General features: G+C 47.0%; 1 protein-coding gene across 1 annotated transcript; it reads right to left on the bottom strand.

The window, feature by feature from the left end:
• LOC138369554 (very-long-chain (3R)-3-hydroxyacyl-CoA dehydratase hpo-8-like) lies at positions 1 to 12304 on the bottom strand. Its single transcript, XM_069332972.1, has 6 exons — positions 12279 to 12304; positions 10496 to 10717; positions 8536 to 8653; positions 5468 to 5591; positions 2055 to 2160; positions 1 to 321 (listed from the first exon to the last, which is right to left on the bottom strand). Exons 1-6 carry the CDS (start codon positions 12302 to 12304, stop codon positions 126 to 128), a joined length of 792 nt encoding a protein of 263 aa, XP_069189073.1. The 3' UTR covers positions 1 to 125.
• Between the last annotated feature and the right edge of the window lie 7654 nt (positions 12305 to 19958).

Below are 19958 nucleotides of genomic sequence, written 5' to 3'. Positions count from 1 at the left end.
CAGTCTTAATTTTTTACTACACCGTTCAATTTAAGCTTAAAATATGGTTCTATTTAAAGTCAATAAAATAAGACATTTGAAATAGCATAAAAACTTTGATAAAAAATTAGACATTTAAACACAGTTTACCTAATTAACTTACATGGCAAGTACAGCAATGCAAAGATGATTAATGCATAGTAGAAACTGAAGCTGAAGTTAAGGGCATTAGGGAAGGTGATTGAGTATGCATGTGTTTCAGCTACTGCAGGTAAAGCTGCATACACACACAGCAGCTCCCCTGTCACACCTACTGGATACAGCACAATAAACAGAGTGTACCTGAAACATATTTTGTCACCATTTATTATTTATATAATCCCTTTAAAAACAAATCTGGAACAAAATAATAACAGAGTCAAGTTGGTTTTAACAAAAGATAAAATGACCAATGGTTAGTGGATGATTAATGTAGTATACATATTTTTAAGTCATTATTGTTGTTTACTAGTGATTCATCACACTTCCCCGAAGAGATTGCGTTCCTTTTTTGACTGGTGAGAGACTGTTGATTATTATTATTATAATAATAATAATAATAATAATAATAAAATAATTATTATTCTGTGTGTGTGTAATTACCTAAGTGTAGTTACAGGACAAGAGCTACGCTCGTGGTGTCCCGTCTTCCCAGCACTCTGTCATATAACGCTTTGAAACTACTGACGGTCTTGGCCTCCACCACCTTCTCACCTAACTTGTTCCAACCATCTACCACTCTGTTTGCGAAAGTGAATTTTCTTATATTTCTTCGGCATCTGTGTTTAGCTAGTTTAAATCTATGACCTCTTATTCTTAAAGAGTGTGTGTGTGTGTGTTTGGAATAGGATGGTTTTCATACAGTGTTTGAAGATGTCACTGGCCTAGCTCTTTTACTGTCAAGTTTTTTGACAACCTTAATGAGATGGAAACTTCAGTCCCAGTCAGCAGGCCAAGGAAAGAGACCAAACATTCCAGGCAAAAAGGCCAATGTGCCCTAATCTCAGCCCCAACTATCCTCCAGCAGAAGGAATGGGCCTGGGGGGCCAAAATTACCAAATAAAACAACCACCAGCTCTTATGTTACAGACAACCCAGAATGCAGGATAAAAATCCTAGGAAATCCAAGGAAGGTGCCAGGAAAGCCAAAGCACAGGGCAACAAGAAACCACCAAGGCTCCTGACATGCACAGAAAGCCCCACACCACTTGTCCAAGATCACGAAAACAAAATATATAGTCAGGTCCATACGTGACAAGCTCGAGGACCCCAGGTAAAACATTGCAAAATAGGAGAAAGTCTGAGACAAGGATGGACAGGGGTCAGAGTAAGCACCACACCTTCCAAATCTATCCTAGGCTACTAAAGCAGTTTAAGAGCAAAGGAGAGAAACTTAAATGTGATGCTACAACATATTTTATATATTACAATGCAGTGTCAGCCAGTTATCTACTACCGACCTAACACTGATTAATACTGTACTCAAGTTCCTGATGTAACTTCAACAAGAGGTTTACATTTTGTGATCAAAGAATATGTTGAATAGGATGGGAGGTTATTGGTGGCATAATGTGAAGTCTGTTGGTGCTATGGTTTGCTGTTGGCATAAGAAAGCCAACAGTACTTGTGGTTGCCTTTTCCTGTATCCTGTCCAACAACCAAGTTTCCAGAATTGCTTGGCTACTTTCTTTTTGGGTACAGGTTAGAGCTATTATGTATCACTGTATACTCAAAGTCTACTTCTCTACAGCGTTCACATTTATAAAAATAAAACCGATGTTCGTCTGGTGTGCCGAGACTGGCTTTATAATCCAGACCCCTGATCTAGATTATCAAGGTTTTTCCCAGTGGTAAATTTGTTTTGGACCAAGGTTTGTCTCAATGGTAAATTCTTAATTTAAATATTTAATGTATCCTTAACTACTAAAAATCATACAGTGACAAGCTCTGAAATAAGCTCACTTAGTGCAATGTGGAACTTAATATTTCCACATCACACAAGATAGAGCCAGTAGAGAACAGAAAATGCATAATACCTGAGGAAGGTAAGCATGTGTGGAACCTGCTTAAGAACGTTGAGGAAGTAGAAGGAGTATCTGATAACTTCTGTCACACTCCAAGCAATCAGTAACAGGGGCAGACCTGTGGATATGTTCATTTAGTAAAGTAATAGGTAGGTAGTAAAAATATAAATAATATTTGGGTTAATATAAGTTACTTATTAGCAGCACTTGCATAGCATTTCTCCTGATAGCAAGACAACAAAATAACTTTTATAAAGGAGTGGCCATAGGAATGAAATGCCCCTTTCCAAGTGAAACTTCAGGAACTTGCCAGGCGTGTTCTTCAAACTCAGTGTTGCAACCTATTATTGGGCAATACTGAACATTATGTATTGGTTTGCTACAAAAAAAAAAAAATACATACTAGTGCATAAAACCAATTATGACAATAACCATAGTAATATTAATGATATTAACACAAAAATAACTTAATTTCAGATTAAAAATTATGCATGTGCACATAATGGATATTTTATTCAATGATATTTCTGAATAAGGCTCCCTCATTAGCTCTCCTAAACCTCCTCCATACTGTGCTACAGGACCATATTAAGTATGCACACCAATCAAATCCTGTACAATAGAGATGAAAAATAGCCAGCATAGCCCTGGGCTTGTGGGGGGGGGGAGGAATAAAGTCACACTATATCCTCAAATGACACAAGGGAAAATGAAACACTAAGAAAAGATATCTCTGGGGCTGTTGGCACTCATCAAACAGTGCCAGAATAAACTACATGTAAAGGATCTAGGAATAATAATACTATCATACAATGTAACATTTAGCAAGCATAACCAAGCAAATGTAACATCAGCCAGGAAAATGATAGCATGGATTATGAGAATGTACAAATCAAGGGATGCTCCTACTTTTCAAATCATTTGTGTTTTCCCACCTCAACCACTGCACTGCGCAACGTGTCTTGAGGCTCTATCGGTGGTGCGCAAGGCGCCTCAGGGCGCTTGTAGGTATAGCGTAGCATTCAAAATTCCCATGGCTACATGGGGTTCACATCAGCTTCTTCGGGGCTCTCATAAACAGATGCCATTTTTTTTTAAATCGTGGGCAACATTCCCGGGTGCGAGAGCCTCAGTACTGCATAAGCAACCAAGGCTGGCACATGCAGCATCAGCTAACAGCACTGCTATTCAGCTTGTGACTACAGCATCACCTAATGTCAAAATATATATGTAGCTGGTATTATTTAGCCATGATAGTATTATAGAAGAGCCTGACTGTGATAAAGGCTGTGTACAATGTTCAGATGTCAGTGAATCAATGCTATTTAAGATGTACACAGCAGTAGGCACGGCACACTGCCATTATTTTGTCCATCTAGGAATCTTCAAACGACTTCTCATGTTCCTTTACAAAATAAACTTGTAGAAAATTATTAACTACAAGATTTAGTGACACGATTCTGATAATAGCAGGATTGTGATGATAATTAGTGCCGTGTGTAGTATTGAGAATGGGAGGACTTTTGGTAAGGAATGATCGAGGTAGCGTCAGCTGACTGTGTGACAGCCACTCTTGTTTTAACTCAACGTACCAGTTTAGTGGTTCGCTATGGTGAACACAAATGTAGATACTTATATATAATGTGTGTATATAGTGTAATAACAGCAACAGGAGTATGCTGGGAGAAGCATTTTGGCGAGAGGTGGCGTCGTATTCCTAGCGTTATCTGCTGGCTGCTGTGCATTATCTGTTGTCATGCAGTATATGGTAGCCACTATGCTGTTTGGATACCATAGCAGCTTAGTTGTATAGGTATGGTTAATAAAACATTTAGATGCATTTAGATACTTATATATAACTTGTGTAAATAGTGTAATAAAAATAATAACAGTATGGTGGGAGGAGCAATGTTGGAGAGTTAGGTGTTGAAGGAGTGAGGGAGGGCTGGCTGGGTGCAGCCCACTCTTGTTTTTTAGGATCACCATACCAACTTAGTGGTTTGTTAGTGAACACGTATGTGATAGGTATATACAATGAGTGGATATACAGTATAGTGTAATAACAGCAAAAACACTTGATTGATCATAGATTATTATATACTGTATATGTCACACACATGAGCCCCATAATTTTGAGCATAGTGATGTTCCACACATTGAACTACTGCACTGTATATAAATTCCACAAATTACACACTTTTGAATAATATTACACCAAAAAAACAGAAAAAACGAATGAGAAATATACAAATAATTGCGAAACTTATATTCACGGCAACTGCTGCGCCACAGGGGTGGCAAGGCCTAGTGACTGAGCGCTCCATCGCTCAGCACCCATAACTTGCTCAACTTCCCAATTCCATCATCCATCAAGGATAAAGTATGTCGCATAGAATATTATTTTTTTTTAGTTTCCTTTGACCAGAGATCACAGGTGTACATCGCCTGTGATGCACACCAATCACAGGTGATGCACACAGGTGTGCATCACCTGTTGATCACAGATGTGATCATTTAACAATACAAGAGAACATTTTTTGGAAAGAATTTTAAGTGTCAAAAAAAGTGTCATTTTAAGGCATAACAATGCAGTGGTTAAGTACTCTTTGGTACCCTTCCCCTTTCTAAGCAGGAGAGACTTCGGAAATAAAAGGATTACAGAGAACATATGTGGCAAACAGATACAGTAAAGCCCCTAAATTACTGCAATCATCTCAAAGCACTTAAAATGTATATATTCTAGGGTAAAATGTCAGAGACACAGTATCATCACATATTTATACAGCATAAAAAAAAAGCTTACTACAGCAAAAAATATGGTAGAAAATACAGAATAGATCCAGTGAAGAATTGAATTACCATGGGCCCAATTGTAGAACACTATCTGAATATCAAGAGGCCCATAGCTCTTCAGTTTCCTCTCACCAAATATAAGAAACATTTTTGGAACATGCAAATGGAGGTTTTAAAGGAAGTAACAAATCAACTATGTTGTAATATATATGTGGACAGCTCCAAGCATCAGCCTTTCAGATTAGGTCATCACAAGACTTCTGGCTTAGGGACCAGACCTGAAGCTGACTACATGTAAATATGGTCTGCTCAACTTTACCTCTATCACCTATGTCAATAAATATAACTTTCACAATTTTCTTTCTTTCTTTTCCCTTATTTTCACTTTTCTGTTTATGTTACTTCCCTTAAATGTTCTCACTTGTATGGGCTTGTAAAAGGCTTTTTTTTTTCTTTTAAGTGCCTATAAGTACTTTATTATAGGTACAGTACTGTACTTGAAATGCTTGTCTTAGAATCTGCATGTGGCCATCTACTCAAGGATGGGAAAAGCTCTTAAGAAAAAAGCAAAAAAAATTTAGATAGAGAAATGTATATATAAATACAGTATAATATAATTTACATTTACATACCTAGGCTGGTATGAGTGTTCGGGAAGGTGCAGAGAACAGGCCACAGCACTATGAGACGTGAAAATACTTGGGGTATTACCATCATGACACTGGATGGAACCAGACCCACAGCAGAATGTACAATCTGGAAAAAATTATTATTGTTAGTATTGCAAAGCTTAAGTATGATTCCATTAGATTTTTAGACCATGACCTGTAAACATTGCTGAAAATGATATGGTTCGCTATTAAAAATGCCAAGATTCAACATTGAGTGGATTCAACAATGCTAAGTTCAAAAAATACATCAAAGATTAAAAGGTTGGTATTTATCATTGGTGGATTTATATCAAGATATTCTATAATTTAAATAAAAATACAGTATAATAAAGTTTACTAAACCAAACAATGAACTCAAATTTGGCAATCCATTTTAGATTTGCCTAATAAACTGACAATCACACAATTATTTATTATTAATCCCCCTTTAGTGTTACTCCTTCCACAAATATATACAGTGATACCTTGGTTTTGAGTTTAATCTGTTCCCAGAGACTGCTCAAAAAACAAAAATTTGCAAACTTTAACAAATTTTCCTATAAGAAATAATGTAAATTGAATTAATCCGTTCCACACTCCCAAAAATATTAATTTCAAAATATATTTCATACATAATACACACAAATATTTTATACTATAGTATGTACAAATTATAGCTAACCTTTATTGATGACTTGTTGGCATATGGAAGAGGGTGAGAGGGGGGGGGGGGGAGGGGGGAAGAGAAGAGGTGTTAGTGCTTGGAAGGGGAGTCCCCTTCCATTATAACAGCAGTGATAACATTTCTGGTGTACTCTTTCTCTTATGTTTTGCAGGCATACCACTAGGACCTGGTTATGGCTCACTGCTTGCTTGTCTTACTAAGAATCTGATTATAGACACTTGTTTTCCCTACGTTTTAACACTTTTCTATAGTGAGACATCACATTGTCTCACTATGAATGATCTCTTGTTTTTCCTCTATTGCCATCCTCAGTTATTTTCCTTTCACTCCGTCTCATATCTTCCTTTTCTCTCTGGGTAGAAAGTAACAGAGGACGCTAGAGATCAGCCACTGTCACCGCTTAAACAAGTTTTTGTTAACTTCAGTTCAACTTTTTACACACAAAGCCTCTGCCAAGGCCTAAATTTTTTTGGCACAAACAAAACATGGAAAATTGTCATTTGAGGGTGGAAGTGAGAATTTCTCTACCTGCAGTGCTTTGCCCAGCTGAGCCATCTACATTACTTGTTATTTCCTATCACTAAGAAATATTATGTAATACAGTACCAAGTTATTACTGTATCAATAGTATTAATATTAATGGAAAGATAAATTATATAATTTTACTTATTTTTATTCATAAATTATAATTTATGTTCCAGAAATATAATGCAAGACATTTTGCAATAATGTAACAAAGATCATATAAAATATTTAAACATTAATTTTTACTCAGTTTATCAATATATAACAACTCTATAAACAGTATAATGTATTGCAACTACTGTACTGTAAATTCTAATAAAAATTAATCCTTATTGCTAAAAAATGTAACTAGTATATAATCTAAACTACATTTAACTACTGTACAGTAAACAAAAAAACTATAAATATCATTTTTCCTTACAATAAACATTTTATAGTTAATTAACAAATAACTTGGATACAGTACTTGATAGTTTGACCTTGATTCAACAAACTACAGTATATGGGTCCAACCCCAACACATTACAGTGAAGGATTCATTACAACCAGAGATGCTTCAAGGATGCACTTCCCACATCTTATGGGCAGATTTCACTTAGCAAAATTTTAATATCAAGCTATAATATAATGAACAACTATCAGATGAACATGTCTGCACAAAACTTTAGCCACCATCTAGATTATTTCTCACATTTCTAGCCTCAAAACTCATTTTCATTATCTGGGTGAAGGAAAACTTTGCCAACTCAGAATAAAAACTAAACCATAGACTTTGGTTTAAATATCTTCAGTAGCTTTTCCAAGGCTCCAAATGTTTCTTGTAATATTGAGGTCATCTATAACATCAAAACCATGACTAGTCATTAATTGAGTTACCATTCATATCCTAACTAATATTTATGATACTCCAAGAGCTGATTTCACCAAGCAAAATTTTAATTTCAACCTGTCATATGAAGGATAACAACCATAAGAACCTGTCTGCAAAAGATTTAACCACATCTAGCATTTTCCTATGCCCATATTTTACTAAACAAAATTCTCTGCAACTGGGGGAAAAAAACGAACCATAGAATTTGGTTTTAAATATGCTAAGTGGCTTTCTGAAGGCCCAACTATTTCTTGTATAGTTGCGTCAATCTTTGAACCCGGTCCTAACATCCTAAAGAAATCAGAATTCCCTGCTTCAGTGAACTCTTATTCGTCAAACTGGGTGAGTAAATCTGGCAAGGAGAGTGTTCCAACCAGATTCGCAGAATCAAGGTACGTTGAATCGAGATTCCACTATACTAAACAGTACAGTATTTTTTCTTATTTTTAATAATAATTTATTGTTTTTATTCATTTTATTAAATGTTTAATGATTAATGAACAAATGGATGATAAGAGTGGTTACAATAGCACATCCAAGTGAACTTTAACATAGGAGAAGAGGAAAATACAGGGGAGGAAGGCCAGGTGAAAAATAGCCGTAGAGAGTATGAAGGAAGTGGGAAGTGTGTAAACAGCAGGTATGGAATAATGATAGATGAAATTGGTTTGATAAGTAGCAGTGCTGGTTCAATGTGAAAGAGCAGTACGTATTGTGTAAAACTTAGTAAATGGACGAGCTGTTTATTATTTTCAAATAATAATAATACTAATTATTATAATAATACTAATTATTATTATAATATCTTTGCTCTTATTTCTTACCACTTACACCCCATAAAAATGGGAGATAGGGAACGGGTAATAATATTTATGAACAAAGTGTTAAATGAACTACAGTATTACTGAAAAAAACATACAGAATAACATTACACTGTACATCAACATATCAGCCATATATTAAGTTTACCTCTAGTACAGCTAGTGTCTGAAAAATCTTGAGTACAGAGCTAGTGCTGTCCCATAGGCCTGTCAAACTTCCTTCAAATACCAAATGATGTGTTGCTTGGATTAAAACAATGAGCCATCTGAAATATATATACCAATTAATTAATCAATATTCATGACCTTTCTGTATTCTCAGCCCATTTACCATGATAGGCAATAACTACCATTAATTAACTATTTCCTAGTTTATGTAGGCAACATAAATGTGATTTCACATCAAGTAAGTCTTGGACATTTTTGCACTATCCATCAGCAGAGATTATTAAACTTTGTATATACTGTAACACAATGAATATTAATTTAAAAGTACAATATAATAAATATAAAGTCAGTAAAGATTTAAAGCAAAGTTTGTGTAATGAGTTGCTAATGGGCGACATTGAGCCAAATCTTGTTGTTTTGGACAGGAAGCTTATACTGTACTTTGGATTATTAAGGCCACCCCTAGGGCCAACTACTGACCTTCACCAGGATGCAATCCACAACTGCCTAACTCCCAGACACCCATTTACTACTAGATGAACAGAGCGCATCAGGTGAAAGAAAAGTGCCAAATCATTTCTGCCCCAGCCAGGGGTCGAACCTGGGATCCTACATTGTGAGTTGAAGATGTATACTACTGGACCTCTTCTAGTTAATATAGTTAATCAATCTATAAAATATGTGCATACATTTCATGAAGTGACAAAATGGCTGGAACATACACAACCTACGACCCCGGCATTGCTATGCTCGTAGGCTTGAGCATGGCAATGCCGTAGGCTCACAGCCCTGGTGGATTTTATCATTAAAACGGCAGTATTTGGTAGGCCCTGGAGGCTCCCGTGTTCAAGAATTAATAAGAAAATAAAAGCCGAATACAGTATAACTAAAGAATTCTTGATACAGTATTTAGATACAGGAAAAAAATAGTTATAGCTGCCCTGCTTGTATAATGCCTGTTACGTCATTATTCCAATATGTAAATACTGCAAATTACCAAATGATGCAGCACTCCATAAGACTAGAGAGTACAATCAAATCATACACAGGCATTTCTGCAAAGCTCATTTTCTAAATTGTAAAAACTACTACAGCACAGTGGTCTACATCAAGGGCTCACAACCGAGGGTTCCATGTTCAATTTGTGGGCGGGGCAGACATAGTTGGGCATATTTCATTTCACCTGGTGCCTCTCTCAAGATAAGAGTAATCAGGTATCCAGGAGCTAGACAACTGTTGTGGCTGGCTTCCTGGGGAAGGTCAGTAGCTGGCCTACGGAAAGCTTGATAAACTCTACGGGCTCACCATAGCCCGTGCTACTTGGAACTTTTGTTCTGGGTAGCTGAATCTAAAAAGTGAATCTAAAATCGATAAACTGAAACAGACTCTGTCCCCGACAATGAGAATGCATATTGTTAGGTTAGGAAGGTTTTATGTGCTTACCATTACGGATTCAATGTGCGAGCCTATGGTGAGCCTATGGGTGACAAGCTAACCCAACATGCACAGTCTTGACAATCAGAAAATGAGGTTTGCTGAAATGCCTGTGTACTTGATTGTTCATTTGGTCAAATTGTTGGGTTTGGGATCCAGGGTTCGATTCCAGGGCGAGACAGAAATGGTTAGGCACGTTTCCTTTCACCTAATGCGACTATTCACCTAGCAATAATTAGGTACCCCAGGACTCTGCTAACTGTCATGGGGTTGCATCCTGAGGAGGGTCAGTAGCTTGACCTTGTGGGGATCACGATACAAGCTTAAAGTGTATATATTATATTATATACACGTCATAAAAATATATATACACATAGAGGCTTCCTGTCCCCGACAAAATTAATTAAATTAGAGGGAATAGATCAACGCGCTCTGCGCATTATCCTACAATGCGCACTGTGCCAGAGAGCGCACAACACCAGTAACGTCCCAGGAGAAGGTCTCACCCGAGGCTCAAGAAGATGTTGTAGAAGATGAGGTAAATGTTGCCCGTAGAGAGGGTGTCCCGAGGGCTTGGTCTTGCTGAACATCTCGGCGGTGTGTGTGGCAAGCCCTGGCAGAGAAAGTTCAGTGAGCGACAGGCAAGAGAAAGTTGAGGATGCGTCCGGCCACTCTCGCCTCCCCGGTCATACTGACGCCTCGGGCAAGTGACAGCATCAACATCATTGTTTGTTTATTTATTTATTTATTTATTTATATACAAGAAGGTACATTGGGTTTGTGAGAATACATAGGATAGTACAGTATGTACAATCTTGTAAAGCCACTAGTACGCGCTGCGTTTCGGGCAGGTCCTTAATCTAACAAATAATTTTAAGTAGGTAAATTCTATCAGAATTAATAAAATGATAACAAATACATTGCAAGAAAAAAAATGAGATGAGAGAGATTAATAAGTACACTAAAGCACATTGGTATAAAGCTGATCCCTTTCGCAATCCGACTTCGCAATTTCAACACCATCAAGCTCGTATCTTGTAACTCTATCATCATTACCTAGCCTCAGAACTCAGAACAGAACATTTATCAGCATTAAAACTGCAGACTCGGGTAAATTCAGGTAAAATATAAAAGTATATCTAATTCGTTTTCTTTGAAACGGTCTGAATAATTTGATTTCTGCAAATGAAATTTATCTGAGGAGTCACTGACATATATTGGTCTCGACGAAAGAAAGGATTAGTAGAAATTCTAAGAGAGAATCAAATAGTTTCCGACTTTCATATTATTTCACCTGTCAGCTAATGATATTAGGTGAACATGCTTGTGCTTTAATTTTATTTAGTAGCCCCTCATATATAATATGGTATTAGTAGTAGAAGTAGTACATTGTACTACCTAAGCTTTTAATCAAAACAAAATGCATAAATTCACTAGACAATTGAGGTTCTTATTTGCGTCTTATTTCATTGTAAAAGGAGTTAATTTCCAAACAGGGTTGTATAAATAAATCTTATCTTATTTTTGCATTCAATTTTGTACGGTAATTTTTCAAACTTAAAATGTAAATAGCTATATATATATACCCCCTCTAAATGAAAAATGGCCTAATTTAACATATGTGCTAAAAATATTAACATAAATAATTCGTTTGTTAGATAACAAGATATTCATAGCAATAAGGTTTCTTGGAATGGCCTATAATGCACGCAAATACTAGTTACGCACTTTTCGGGTAGTACGCCTGGAATTTCAAAATGGCGTTCAAACGGCGGTTGGTCGTTGAAGGCTCAGTGCTCAGTAACGTCCGCTGCCGCCAAAGCGACAACATGTACCGCTGATTTCCGACATAAGCAACATTGCTCCAGGTAAGAGTGATAATTCTTTTTGACATTTATATCTTATATATACACAGTATATAGAATTATATAATATAATGGGGTTTGCTTCGAACAATGCCTATCAATGTTAGTTTAGTTTTAGTTCGCACACCGCCCCCCACCCAGTGGGCAGCGGTGGATAGGTTACAATCACTCGGTTACTATCTACAGTTAGCAGACTGGGGATATTTGGCTAAAATTTCTGGTAACAGATCAGGTCCCCCATTTGTTCAGATTTGTTTTCAAAATTGGATTTTACAATTCAAGTGTTATGTTATTTACTGCTTTAGCAGATAGGCGGTTCCATGGGTTTATAACCCTGTGGGTGAAAATATAGCTTATGTTTTCAGTCCTACACTGCGGCTTGTTGGACTTGAAACCGTTGTTCCTTGTTTGTGTTCCATCTGACCTTTTGAAGTTGTTCTCTGGATCCATATCTTCGAAACTGTTCAATATTTTAATAGGCAGGCGATGAGTCACAATAACGTGGCTGAAGTATGTTGACCAGACCACACACTAGAAGTTGAAGGGACGACGAGTTTCGGTCCGTCCTGGACCATTCTCAAGTCGATTCAAGTCGATATTTTAATAGTTTCGGTGAGATCCATCCTGGCATGCCTAGTTTGCAGTGTTGTTAGCCCTGTGACCCTCAACCGTTCATGGTATGAAACTAGACCTCATTCTGCAATTATTTTTGTCGCCTGGTGTTCAATTTTCTCCATGAAAGGTTGGGCGCGGGGTGGGTTTCTCTGTCGGGCTCCAAGTGGGTTCTCTGTCGGGCTCCAAGTGGGTTCTCTGTCGGGCTCCAAGTGGGTTCTCTGTCGGGCCCCAAGTGGGTTCTCTGTCGGGCCCCAAGTGGGTTCTCTGTCGGGCCCCAAGTGGGTTCTCTGTCGGGCCCCAAGTGGGTTCTCTGTCGGGCCCCAAGTGGGTTCTCTGTCGGGCCCCAAGTGGGTTCTCTGTCGGGCCCCAAGTGGGTTCTCTGTCGGGCCCCAAGTGGGTTTCTCTGTCGGGCCCCAAGTGGGTTCTCTGTCGGGCCCCAAGTGGGTTCTCTGTCGGGCCCCAAGTGGGTTCTCTGTCGGGCCCCAAGTGGGTTCTCTGTCGGGCCCCAAGTGGGTTCTCTGTCGGGCCCCAAGTGGTTCTCTGTCGGGCCCCAAGTGGGTTCTCTGTCGGGCCCCAAGTGGGTTCTCTGTCGGGCCCCAAGTGGGTTCTCTGTCGGGCCCCAAGTGGGTTCTCTGTCGGGCCCCAAGTGGGTTCTCTGTCGGGCCCAAGTGGGTTCTCTGTCGGGCCCCAAGTGGGTTCTCTGTCGGGGCTCCGGGGTGGGTTGTCGGTCGGGGCTCCGGGGTGGGTTGTCGGTCGGGGCTCCGGGGTGGGTTGTCGGTCGGGGGCTCCGGGGTGGGTTGTCGGTCGGGGCTCCGGGGTGGGTTGTCGGTCGGGGCTCCGGGGTGGGGTTGTCGGTCGGGGCTCCGGGGTGGGTTGTCGGTCGGGGCTCCGGGGTGGGTTGTCGGTCGGGGCTCCGGGTGGGTTGTCGGTCGGGGCTCCGGGGTGGGTTGTCGGTCGGGGCTCCGGGTGGGTTGTCGGTCGGGGTTCCAAGGTGGGTTGTCGGTCGGGGCTCCGGGCAGGCTTTAGGTACTCAACTGGCGGGCTCTGGGTGGGTGACTGTTCGGGCTCCAGGTGGGTGTCTGTCCGGCTTCGGGTGGGTTCTTGGTAGGGCTTGGGGGTGTGGGTTCTTGGTAGGGCTTGGGGGGGGTGTGGGTTCTTGGTAGGGCTTGGGGGGGTGTGGGTACTTGGTAGGGCTTGGGGGGTGTGGGTAATTGGTAGGGCTTGGGGGGGTGTGGGTTCTTGGTAGGGCTTGGGGGGTGTGGGTTCTTGGTAGGGCTTGGGGGGGTGTGGGTTCTTGGTAGGGCTTGGGGGGGTGTGGGTTCTTGGTAGGGCTTGGGTGGGTGTGGGTTCTTGGTAGGACTTAATTGGGGGGGTGTGGGTTCTTGGTAGGGCTTGGGGGGGGTGTGGGTTCTTGGTAGGGCTTGGGGGGGGTTCTTGATAGGGCTTGGGGGGGGGGTTCTTGGTAGGGCTTGGGGGGGTGTGGGTATTTGGTAGGGCTTGGGGGGGTGTGGGTATTTGGTAGGGCTTGGGGGGTGTGGGTATTTGGTAGGGCTTGGGGGGGTGTGGGGTACTTGGTAGGGCTTGGGGAGGGTGTGGGTTCTTGGTAGGGCTCGGGGGGGTGTGGGTTCTTGGTAGGGCTCGGGGGGTGTGGGTTCTTGGTAGGGCTCGGGGGGGTGTGGGTTCTTGGTAGGGCTCGGGGGGGTGTGGGTTCTTGGTAGGGCTCGGGGGGGTGTGGGTTCTTGGTAGGGCTCGGGGGGTGTGGGTTCTTGGTAGGGCTCGGGGGGGTGTGGGTTCTTGGTAGGGCTCGGGGGGGTTTGGGTTCTTGGTAGGGCTCGGGGGGGTGTGGGTTCTTGGTAGGGCTCGGGGGGTGTGGGTTCTTGGTAGGGCTCGGGGGTGTGTGGGTTCTTGGTAGGGCTCGGGGGTGTGTGGGTTCTTGGTAGGGCTCGGGGGGGTGTGGGTTCTTGGTAGGGCTCGGGGGTGTGGGTTCTTGGTAGGGCTCGGGGGGATGTGGGTTCTTGGTAGGGCTCGGGGGGGTTGGGTTCTCTGTAGGGCTCGGGGTGGGTTCTTGGTAGGGCTCGGGGTGGGTTCTCGGTAGGGCTCGGGGCGGGCTCCAGGTACTCAACTGACGGGTTCCAGTTCACTCAACTGGCGGGCTCCGGTTCACTCAACTGGCGGGCTCCGGTTTATTAAACTGGCGGGCTCCGGGTGTTTGACTGGTCGGGCTCCGGGTGGGTGACTGTTCGGGCTCCAGATGGGTGTCTGTCCGGCTTCGGGTATGTTCTTGGTAGGGCTTCGGGGTGGGTTCTTGGTAGGACTTAGGGTTGGCTCCCGGTCAGGCTCAGGGTGGGCTCTTTCGGGTTCGGGATGGGCTCTCGGGCTTGGGGTGCCTCTGTAGGGCTCGGGGTAGGTTCTTGGTCGGGCCCAGGGTGGGTTCTCTGTAGGGCTCAGGGTGTTTTCATGGTAGGACTAGGGGTGGGTTCTCTGTAGGGATCAGGGTGGGTTCTCGGTAGGGCTCTGGGTGGGTTCTCGGTCGGGCTCGGGGCGGGCTCCAGGTACTCAACTGACGGGTTCCAGTTCACACAACTGGCGGGCTCCGGTTCACTCAACTGGCGGGCTCCGGTTTACTAAACTGGCGGGCTCCGGGTGTTTGACTGGTCGGGCTCCGGGTGGGTGACTGTTCGGGCTCCAGGTGGGTGTCTGTCCGGCTTCGGGTGGGTTCTCGGTAGGGCTTGGGGGTGGGTTCTCGGTAGGGCTTGGGGTGGGTTCTCGGTAGGGCTTGGGGGTGGGTTCTCGGTAGGGCTTGGGGGTGGGTTCTCGGTAGGGCTTGGGGCTGGGTTCTCGGTAGGGCTTGGGGCTGGGTTCTCGGTAGGGCTTGGGGCTGGGTTCTCGGTAGGGCTTGGGGCTGGGTTCTCGGTAGGGCTTGGGGCTGGGTTCTCGGTAGGGCTTGGGGCTGGGTTCTCGGTAGGACTTGGGGCTGGGTTCTCGGTAGGGCTTGGGGCTGGGTTCTCGGTAGGGCTTGGGGCTGGGTTCTCGGTAGGGCTTGGGGGGTGGGTTCTCGGTAGGGCTTGGGGGGTGGGTTCTCGGTAGGGCTTGGGGGGTGGGTTCTTGGTAGGGCTTGGGGGGTGGGTTCTCGGTAGGGCTCGGGGTGGGCTCTTTCGGGATCGGGATAGGCTCTCGGGCTTTGGGAACCTCTGTAGGGCTCGGGGTAGGTTCTTGGTCGGGCTCAGGGTGGGTTCTCGGTAGGGCTCGGGGCGGGCTCCAGGTACTCAACTGATGGGTTCCAGTTCACTCAACTGGCGGGCTCCGGTTCACTCAACTGGCGGGCTCCGGTTCACTCAACTGGCGGGCTCCGGTTTACTAAACTGGCGGGCTCCGGGTGTTTGACTGGTCGGGCTCCGGGTGCGTGACTGTTCGGGCTCCGGTGGGTGTCTGTCCAGCTTCGGGTGGGTTCTTGGTAGGGCTTGGGGTGGGTTCTTGGTAGGTATTAGGGCAGGGTTCTTGGTAGGGCTTGGGGTGGGTTCTTGGTAGGACTTGGGGGTGGGTTCTTGGTAGGGCTTGGGGTGGGTTCTTGGTAGGGTTTGGGGTTGGTTCCCGGTCAGGCTCGGGGTGGGCTCTTTCGGGATCGGGATAGGCTCTCGGGCTTGGGGAACCTCTGTAGGGCTCGGGGTAGGTTCTTGGTCGGGCTCAGGGTGGGTTCTCGGTAGGGCTCGGGGCAGGCCTCCAGGTACTCAACTGACGGGTTCCAGTTCACTCAACTGGCGGGCTCCGGTTCACTCAACTGGCGGGCTCCGGTTTACTAAACTGGCGGGCTCCGGGTGTTTGACTGGTCGGTGCTCCGGGTGGGTGACTGTTCGGGCTCCAGGTGGGTGTCTGTCCAGCTTCGGGTGGGTTATTGGTAGGGCTTGGGGTGGGTTCTTGGTAGGTATTGGGGCTGGGTTCTCGGTAGGGCTTTGGGCTGGGTTCTCGGTAGGGCTTTGGGCTGGGTTCTCGGTAGGGCTTGGGGGGTGGGTTCTCGGTAGGGCTTGGGGGGTGGGTTCTCGGTAGGGTTTGGGGGGGTGGGTTCTCGGTAGGGCTTGGGGGGGTGGGTTCTCGGTAGGGCTTGGGGGAGTGGGTTCTCGGTAGGGCTTGGGGGGGTGGGTTCTCGGTAGGGCTTGGGGGGGGGTGGGTTCTCGGTAGGGCTTGGGGGGGGTGGGTTCTCGGTAGGGCTTGGGGGGGTGGGTTCTCGGTAGGGCTTGGGGGGGGTTCTCGGTAGGGCTTGGGGGGGGGGGGTTCTCGGTAGGGCTTGGGGGGGGGGTTCTCGGTAGGGCTTGGGGGGGTGGGTTCTCGGTAGGGCTTGGGGGGGTGGGTTCTCGGTAGGGCTTGGGGCTGGGTTCTCGGTAGGGCTTGGGGCTGGGTTCTCGGTAGGGCTTGGGGCTGGGTTCTCGGTAGGACTTGGGGCTGGGTTCTCGGTAGGGCTTGGGGCTGGGTTCTCGGTAGGGCTTGGGCTGGGTTCTCGGTAGGGCTTGGGGGGTGGGTTCTCGGTAGGGCTTGGGGGGTGGGTTCTCGGTAGGGCTTGGGGGGTGGGTTCTCGGTAGGGCTCGGGGTGGGCTCTTTCGGGATCGGGATAGGCTCTCGGGCTTTGGGAACCTCTGTAGGGCTCGGGGTAGGTTCTTGGTCGGGCTCAGGGTGGGTTCTCGGTAGGGCTCGGGGCGGGCTCCAGGTACTCAACTGATGGGTTCCAGTTCACTCAACTGGCGGGCTCCGGTTCACTCAACTGGCGGCTCCGGTTTACTAAACTGGCGGGCTCCGGGTGTTTGACTGGTCGGGCTCCGGGTGGGTGACTGTTCGGGCTCCAGGTGGGTGTCTGTCCAGCTTCGGGTGGGTTCTTGGTAGGGCTTGGGGTGGGTTCTTGGTAGGTATTAGGGCAGGGTTCTTGGTAGGGCTTGGGGGTGGGTTCTTGGTAGGACTTGGGGGTGGGTTCTTGGTAGGGCTTGGGGTGGGTTCTTGGTAGGGTTTGGGGTTGGTTCCCGGTCAGGCTCGGGGTGGGCTCTTTCGGGATCGGGATAGGCTCTCGGGCTTGGGGAACCTCTGTAGGGCTCGGGGTAGGTTCTTGGTCGGGCTCAGGGTGGGTTCTCGGTAGGGCTCGGGGCGGGCTCCAGGTACTCAACTGATGGGTTCCAGTTCACTCAACTGGCGGGCTCCGGTTCACTCAACTGGCGGGCTCCGGTTTACTAAACTGGCGGGCTCCGGGTGTTTTGACTGGTCGGGCTCCGGGTGGGTGACTGTTCGGGCTCCAGGTGGGTGTCTGTCCAGCTTCGGGTGGGTTCTTGGTAGGGCTTGGGGTGGGTTCTTGGTAGGTATTAGGGCTGGGTTCTTGGTAGGGCTTGGGGGTGGGTTCTTGGTAGGGCTTGGGGGGGTGGGTTCTTGATAGGGTTTGGGGTTGGCTCCCGGTCAGGCTCGGGGTGGGCTCTTTCGGGATCGGGATAGGCTCTCGGGCTTGGGGAACCTCTGTAGGGCTCGGGGTAGGTTCTTGGTCAGGCTCAGGGTGGGTTCTCGGTAGGGCTCGGGGCAGGCTCCAGGTACTCAACTGACGGGTTCCAGTTCACTCAACTGGCGGGCTCCGGTTCACTCAACTGGCGGGCTCCGGTTTACTAAACTGGCGGGCTCCGGGTGTTTGACTGGTCGGGCTCCGGGTGGGTGACTGTTCGGGCTCCAGGTGGGTGTCTGTCCAGCTTCGGGTGGGTTCTTGTAGGGCTTGGGGTGGGTTCTTGGTAGGTATTAGGGCTGGGTTCTTGGTAGGGCTTGGGGGGTGGGTTTTGGTAGGGCTTGGGGGGTGGGTTCTCGGTAGGGCTTGGGGGGTGGGTTCTCGGTAGGGCTTGGGGGGTGGGTTCTCGGTAGGGCTTGGGGGGTTGGGTTCTCGGTAGGGCTCGGGGAGGGCTCTTTCGGGATCGGGATAGGCTCTCGGGCTTGGGGAACCTCTGTAGGGCTCGGGGTAGGTTCTTGGTCGGGCTCAGGGTGGGTTCTCGGTAGGGCTCGGGGCGGGCTCCAGGTACTCAACTGACGGGTTCCAGTTCACTCAACTGGCGGGCTCCGGTTCACTCAACTGGCGGGCTCCGGTTTACTAAACTGGCGGGCTCCGGTGTTTGACTGGTCGGGCTCCGGGTGGGTGACTGTTCGGTCTCCAGGTGGGTGTCTGTCCAGCTTCGGGTGGGTTCTTGGTAGGGCTTGGGGTGGGTTCTTGGTAGGTATTAGGGCTGGGTTCTTGGTAGGGCTTGGGGGGTGGGTTCTTGGTAGGGCTTGGGGGGTGGGTTCTTGGTAGGGCTTGGGGGGGGGTTCTTGGTAGGGCTTGGGGGGGTGTGGGTATTTGGTAGGGCTTGGGGGGTGTGGGTATTTGGTAGGGCTTGGGGGGGTGTGGGTATTTGGTAGGGCTTGGGGGGGTGTGGGTACTTGGTAGGGTTTGGGGGGTGTGGGTTCTTGGTAGGGCTTGGGGGGGTGTGGGTTCTTGGTAGGGCTCGGGGGGGTGTGGGTTCTTGGTAGGGCTCGGGGGGGTGTGGGTTCTTGGTAGGGCTCGGGGGGGTGTGGGTTCTTGGTAGGGCTCGGGGGGGTGTGGGTTCTTGTAGGGCTCGGGGGTGTGTGGGTTCTTGGTAGGGCTCGGGGGTGTGTGGGTTCTTGGTAGGGCTCGGGGGTGTGTGGGTTCTTGGTAGGGCTCGGGGGTGTGTGGGTTCTTGGTAGGGCTCGGGGGTGTGGGTTCTTGGTAGGGCTCGGGGGGGTGTGGGTTCTTGGTAGGGCTCGGGGGGGGTGTGGGTTCTTGGTAGGGCTCGGGGGGTTGGGTTCTCTGTAGGGCTCGGGGTGGGTTCTTGGTAGGGCTCGGGGTGGGTTCTCGGTAGGGCTCGGGGCGGGCTCCAGGTACTCAACTGACGGGTTCCAGTTCACTCAACTGGCGGGCTCCGGTTCACTCAACTGGCGGGCTCCGGTTTATTAAACTGGCGGGCTCCGGGTGTTTGACTGGTCGGGCTTCCGGGTGGGTGACTGTTCGGGCTCCAGGTGGGTGTCTGTCCGGCTTCGGGTATGTTCTTGGTAGGGCTTCGGGTGGGTTCTTGGTAGGACTTAGGGTTGGCTCCCGGTCAGGCTCAGGGTGGGCTCTTTCGGGTTCGGGATGGGCTCTCGGCTTGAGGTGCCTCTGTAGGGCTCGGGGTAGGTTCTTGGTCGGGCCCAGGGTGGGTTCTCTGTAGGGCTCAGGGTGTTTTCATGGTAGGACTAGGGGTGGGTTCTCTGTAGGGATCAGGGTGGGTTCTCGGTAGGGCTCTGGGTGGGTTCTCGGTCGGGCTCGGGGCGGGCTCCAGGTACTCAACTGACGGGTTCCAGTTCACACAACTGGCGGGCTCCGGTTCACTCAACTGGCGGGCTCCGGTTACTAAACTGGCGGGCTCCGGGTGTTTGACTGGTCGGGCTCCGGGTGGGTGACTGTTCGGGCTCCAGGTGGGTGTCTGTCCGGCTTCGGGTGGGTTCT

This window comes from Procambarus clarkii, chromosome 29 (assembly GCF_040958095.1).
Source record: "Procambarus clarkii isolate CNS0578487 chromosome 29, FALCON_Pclarkii_2.0, whole genome shotgun sequence".
Classification (NCBI taxonomy): domain Eukaryota; kingdom Metazoa; phylum Arthropoda; class Malacostraca; order Decapoda; family Cambaridae; genus Procambarus; species Procambarus clarkii.
This window is presented reverse-complemented; position numbering and strand designations above follow the sequence as displayed.

Excerpts from the sequence above, each read along its gene's own strand:
- LOC138369554 (XM_069332972.1), bottom strand. The coding sequence starts at position 12,304 with ATGGATCCAGAGAACAACTTCAAAAG. Across the intron at positions 10,718-12,278 it reads CCAGAGAACAACTTCAAAAG|CAATGATGTTGATGCTGTCA; the intron begins GTCAGATGGAAC and ends TAAATAAACAAA. Across the intron at positions 8,654-10,495 it reads AACATCTTCTTGAGCCTCGG|ATGGCTCATTGTTTTAATCC; the intron begins GTGAGACCTTCT and ends TATATATTTCAG.